A 6,140-nucleotide genomic window follows, 5' to 3' on the forward strand; every position below is an offset into this window, starting at 1 on the left:
ACACCCGATTGCATTCTACAAGTTTCTCTTTTTTCTTTAAATCTAAAATGTTAAAACTCAAAGCAGGACATTCTGAAGAGGGGGGGCTGGAGTCAGTCAGGGACCATTCTGTTCCGCTCAGTGAGACTGCAGTATCTCCGATGCACCGCTAGAGGGCGCAGAGGAGTTGCGTGTGGTGTGCCCGTGACCAAGGTTCATTATATACAAATGTATTGCTCCTGAAGTGAGTGTAGCTCATGAGCCAGGCGTTAGCTGCAGCTCTGACTCCACTCTGAAGGCCAGAGGGACGTAGGAGGAGGCTTCTGTGTACCGCAGCATTGGACGGAAGAGACACAGGGGACAGAGAGGACGTGTCGAGCTCAAAGCAGGTGTTGCAGCAGGCTAATGATTGGAACAAGAACTTACAGCCATGTTCAAAAGGAAAAAAAAAAACACAAAAAATATAATAAAAATCAAATAAAAAAAACTTAATAAAAAAAAAAGTAGTAGTAAATAACAGCAGTAAATAACATTCCAACCATCAGAAATCAGAACCAAAAAAGGTAGTTTTTTGCAAAAATAAATACAGTGTCAAATGCATTTGGCCTGAACGTCCAGGTGTGGAGGAAGCTCATAGTGTTTTGAAGGGGCGTTTAGCGGTCAGCACTGGGGAGCTCCACACCCCCACCGCCACTGGACCTGTGGCTGCTATCACTGGCACAGTAAGAGGCATTACCATTTCAGTTCTGAATGCCGAAACTGCAGAGTTTTTGAAACGTGGCCAGGCTGAACTAGTCGATAGGCCCCGCCCTCCTCTTCCATGCATCATAATAGTTTCCATGGTAACGTGGTTTGGTATTTAACAGAATGTTCATTATCAGATTGTTTGGCGACTAGCATGGCTCCACAGAAAAAAAATCCTAGTAATTAAATGAATGAAAGCCTAATTTTTAACCACACTGTCCACAGAAACAGCTTACCTTGATTTAACACCAAGAAGTTTCGAGCAACTCAAATGAGTCCAGCCAGCCATTTGAGTTAAAAACAAGCAAACAAACAAAACACTGCATAGCTTGGACTCTGTACATTTCTTCCACTTATTATGTCCAGTGACATGTGAATATTGTACCCAACAGACAAAACGTGTCCCAGGGGTGGCGCTGGCCATCCGACTTCACTGCAGACCCACGTGACCTTCTTACGTTTCCCAGCCTGTTCCACCATGTGTGGAAGGACCTACACACAGTGTCCAGCAGCTCAGGGAGGCAGGGGCCACAACACCAGCAGCGGGACAGCGCACGTCAAAGGGGGTGGTGTTGTGAAGTTAGTTAACTCTGCAAAACTACCCCCCACCTGCCCGTGCACACACACACACACACACACACACACACACACACAGAGAGGAAGTACAGGATGGGAGAAGGGCGGGCCTTGGATAGAGAGAGAGAGAGAGGGAGGGAGAGGGGGAGGGAGAGAGGGAGGGAGGGAGGGAGGGAGGGGAGGGGGAGAGAGAGAGAGAGGGAGGGAGGAGAGAGAGAGGGGGAGGGAGAGAGAGAGAGGGAGAGGGGAGAAGAGAGAGGGAGAAGAGAGAGAGGGATAGAGAGAGAGAGAGGGAGAGGGAGGGAGAGAGAGAGATGGGAGAGAGAGAGAGAGGGGGGAGGGAAAGAGAGAGAGAGAGAGGGAGGGAGAGAGGAGAGAGAGGGAAAGAGGGGGAGGGAGAGGGGGGAGAGAGGGGGGGGGGGAGGGAGGGAGGAGAGGGAGAAGAGGGAGAGAGAGAGTAGGGAGGGAGAGAGAGAGAGACGGGAGGAGAGAGAGAGAGAGAGAGAGGGAGGGAGGGAGCTAAGCGTGAAGTCAGCTTCCTTAAGGCCTTAACAAAAAAGATCAGACATTCAGATTAGCAAGAAGCGCTGAGTCATGCAGCAGTTCTGTTAGCCAAAGTGCTAATCAGGACAGGAGAGAATATTGAAGCAAATGTGTCTATGTATACATCTTTATATGTATTTATTTTATTTATTGTTTCCATGTTTTATGATTAATATTATGAACTTTATAATCACTTTGGCAACAGTTGTAAATTTACAGTTCATGCCAATAAAGTTATTTGAATGTGTGAGAGAGAGGGGACGCGAATGTAGCAGCTAAGCAGTGAGGAAGCAGAGACCATCACACACACACACACACACACACACACACACACACACACACACACACACACACCCACACACCACACACACCCGAGATGAAAAGCAAAGCATTTAAAAAGGTCCAGCTAGGAAATCACATGCTGTGGCATCCAAGGCTGAGGGACGATGATGGTCGCGGCGGTCGAGACAGCTGGTACATAAACCAGGAGTGAGCACGGCGGACGACATGACGGCGTGAGAGGCCTACGACCTTTCAATAGTTCAAAGTTCAAGAGGTCATGCGCACACCCCAGAGGGAGAAACAACAGTGGCAGGCAGCAGGCCCCGAAGACAGTCCACGCCTGTGATAAAGTGTTTATAAACCTGTCCCAGACCCTCTGGCGAGACCTCATCTGTCCTGACAGAGGGGGTTTGTGGGTAATGCTCTTTGTGTTTGCTCTGGCTCCTGTATTGATCTGTGCAGGCAAAACATTTGCGGTTGAGGGCACAGCAGTCTCTTCGTCCAGTGGTCCAGAGTCCCGACAGAGATGTCAAAGTGGTCACTGCACGTAGGGAGAAGGTGTGTGCTCAAGTGTGTGTGTGTGTGTAGGTTGTGGTTTTGGCACCAAGTGTGTGTGTGTGTGTGTGTAAGAACTGGACTATAAACCAGTCAGAATATGCTGTAAGAGTCTGTGTGCTGGTTCATGAGGTGTGGTGTGTTTACTTCAGCAGACACGCACACACAAGCACATACCTGCACGCATGCACGCACACACACACATGGACACACACACACACACACACACACACACACACACACACCAGGGTGTGTACTTGCGATGCCTGTCCTTTGTTTCCGACACTTCAGATGGAGGGAGCGTGAGGTGAGTGAGTGACCTGCATGATGTCATCCAGTCATATGGACCACACCCATCCATGTGACCGTGCAAACCCAAGTCGGGCCCCCAGGTGGGGCCCCCAGGGGCCGCGGTCCTGTGGGGCCACCACCTTCAGACGTAGCATGTTCAGCATTGCGCTTTTCACACTGCACCTGCTCTCTCAGTCTCCCCCGACTTCACCGCTGTCCTCATCGTTCTCCCTTCAAGTCCAGACTAGTCTCTGTTCCTCCCCTGCCCCCAGACCCCGCCCAGACTCCGCCCAGCCCCAGACCCCGCCCCCAGACCCCGCCCCCCAGACTGAGACCACAGGGACGCATGCGAAGAGTTCCATCAGGGCTGTAAAGTCTCTTAGCAGAACTGTAAAATATATTTCTGTACTTCTTTTTATACGCAGTTAAATATAACACACTGCTCAGCACAGCCAAGTCTACAATCAAGAATTCCAAAATAATAAGAATTATGACAATAATAATTATAATAATAATGAGTCATTGTGAGTTCAGCAGCCTTCACTAGACATTCATGGTGGTAGTTGCATATGTACAAGAAGTCATTTACATCCTGCCTCTGCAGGGCGCGTAAGGTCAAAAGGTCAGACAGGAGGGGACACGATGTTATCTCAGTCTCTTCTCCGCTGAGTAGATGGACATGTAGTAGTCATTACTCCCCTACAGCAAATGAGGCTAGAGGGGGAGAGAGGGAGAGAGAGAGGGAGAGAGGGAGAAGAGGGGATGTAAGGGTGAAGAGTGAATAAAGGAGGTGGAACAGAGTGGTAGAATAAGTATTGTTCACTGATATTAAAAAAAGACAGGTGTATAGCTGCAAATTAAACCATTTAATCTTTTTGTTTCATGTTATCCCAACAGCATAATACGCATAAAAATATAAATAAATATAATGATATCGGAGAGTGAAGACCGTTAGGGTTTATAAGTGGTGCTCTGAAATGACTGTTGGACATGTTTATCTTATGACCTCACTCAAGACAGACTCTTATCGGACTCTTTAACGGCAACTTCACCCCACTTTGCACTAATCACACTAATCACTGTTGTTCTCTGTGGCACATGACTGAGGGTTCGTGTAGTGTGTGTGATGTCTTACCCAGTACGGGTGGAAGGCCAGGCAGCTGATTGCGCCAATACGCTGTCCCATAAAGCCGTCATAGTACTTAATGTTACTGATCACATCCCCACTGGAGTTATAGACAGCTATGAATTGATTCATAGAACCACTGAGAGGAGCGAGGGGAGGGAGAGAGAGAGGGAGGGAGGGAGAGACAGAGAGGGAGAGAGAGAGGGAGGGAGGGAGAGAGGGGGAGAGAGAGGGAGGGAGGGAGAGAGGGAGAGAGAGAGCTCACATTCTGCTGCACACAGTTTGAGGTCTGCCTTGCAAACTGACATCAAGATGTCTGCCAACTGATGCATTGTGGGTAAAACACCTTCAACATGTCATAATGGGATATAAGGGGATTGGCCCAATATTACAATATACTCTCATTAATGTTCCTCTTCTTCATGGCAGCCAATATGACCACAATTTTACGAACAGGCAGCCTAGTGTTACCGTGGAACAATGCTACTATCATTATAAGATGTTCTAGTGATAAATGTAATGGTTTAAGCCTCAAATATTTGTCAAATGTTTGTTGATTTTTGTTCCAGGACCAAAACAGTGGTAGAGACCTACTGACACTAAACAAGTTACGTTACAGTATCCGTCAAGTCCAGGCATGCAGCCTTTGCTAACTAGCTAACTATTCATATAATATTAGCTGCTCACTATGAACAAGCCTGGTGATTGATGATCTCATAAGATTACTGACCTCCTTCTCCTTAGGTAACAACTGAAAAAGAAATTTCAAACAAATCCAAGACAGTGTTGCACATTAATACTAACTGTAAGCACCAACACTATATTCAGCTTTGACTGTTCTATATGGGAACCATCAGGAGTCGGACACAGGACGCATACAGCAAACCCCCACCTTTACACACCCGCCTTTACACACCCGCCTTTACCCACACCCAATCAGACATATACAGTCAGGAAGCAAAGAGGTTTACCTGTAAGTAAATATCACACAAAAGCATGAACATATTCATGCACAAAGAAACATGCACACCCACAAAGACCCAAGAGAAGAATTTAGCCTTGAGTGAATGTGACAGACGCACACACATGGTTAGACGCACACACATGGTTAGACGCACACACATGTTTAGCCTGAGGGTGAATATATCTCAAAGACGACACACACAGACACGCACATACACGGCAAAGAGGTTAGTCTTGGGGTGAATGTCACACACACAAGCACTGACCAGGCGAAGAGATTGGCCTGGGGGTGAATGTCCAGCGCAGTCAGGCCTTTCACCGTCTGCAACACGTTTACGGAGTCGGGCATCCGTGGCTCAAAGAAACGCACATCCCCGTTGACACTGCAGAACACACACACACACACACACACACACTCACACACACACACACACACACACACACACACCACACACCCAGTTGTACAGTGGAGTTGAGAGTAGAGTTACAAACACAGTAGTGAAAAACTGTTCATCTGGATTCAAAAGTGGTTTATAGGAAATTATTATGTGTGTGAATGTGTGTGTTACCCAACACTGATGTGTGAATGTGTGTGTGTGTGTTACCCAACACTGATGTGTGAATGCGTGGTGTGTGGTGTTACCCAACACTGATGTGTGAATGTGTGTTACCCAACACTGATGTGTGAATGCGTGTGTTACCCAACACTGATGTGTGAATGCGTGTGTGTGTGTGTGTGTTACCCAACACTGACGTGTGAATGCGCGTGTGTGTGTGTACCCAACACTGATGTGTGAATATGTGTGTTGCCCAACACTGATGTGTGAATGTGTGTGTATATTACCCAACACTGATGTGTGAATGTGTGTGTTGCCCAACACTGATGTGTGAATGTGTATGTGCATGTGTTACCTAACACGGATGTGTGGATGTGCATGTGTGCTACCCAACACTGATGTGTGGATGTGTGCGCCCACGTTACCCAACACCGATGTGTGTGTGTTACCCCAACACTGATGTGTAGATGTGTGTGTGTGTGTTACCCAACACTGATATGTGGATGTGTGGATGCGTGCGTGTT

General features: G+C 47.5%; 1 protein-coding gene across 1 annotated transcript in view; it reads right to left on the reverse strand.

The window, feature by feature from the left end:
- Positions 1-3,298: 3,298 nt before the first annotated feature.
- The window catches only part of rptor (regulatory associated protein of MTOR, complex 1), a 127,880-nt gene continuing 125,038 nt past the window's right edge, over positions 3,299-6,140 (reverse strand). The window contains 3 exon segments of the mRNA XM_077015489.1: positions 3,299-3,684; positions 4,106-4,235; positions 5,326-5,442. Coding sequence (XP_076871604.1) covers positions 3,616-3,684; positions 4,106-4,235; positions 5,326-5,442 — 316 coding nt within the window. The 3' untranslated portion in view covers positions 3,299-3,615.

This window comes from Brachyhypopomus gauderio, chromosome 8 (assembly GCF_052324685.1).
Source record: "Brachyhypopomus gauderio isolate BG-103 chromosome 8, BGAUD_0.2, whole genome shotgun sequence".
NCBI classification, from domain to species: Eukaryota; Metazoa; Chordata; class Actinopteri; order Gymnotiformes; family Hypopomidae; genus Brachyhypopomus; species Brachyhypopomus gauderio.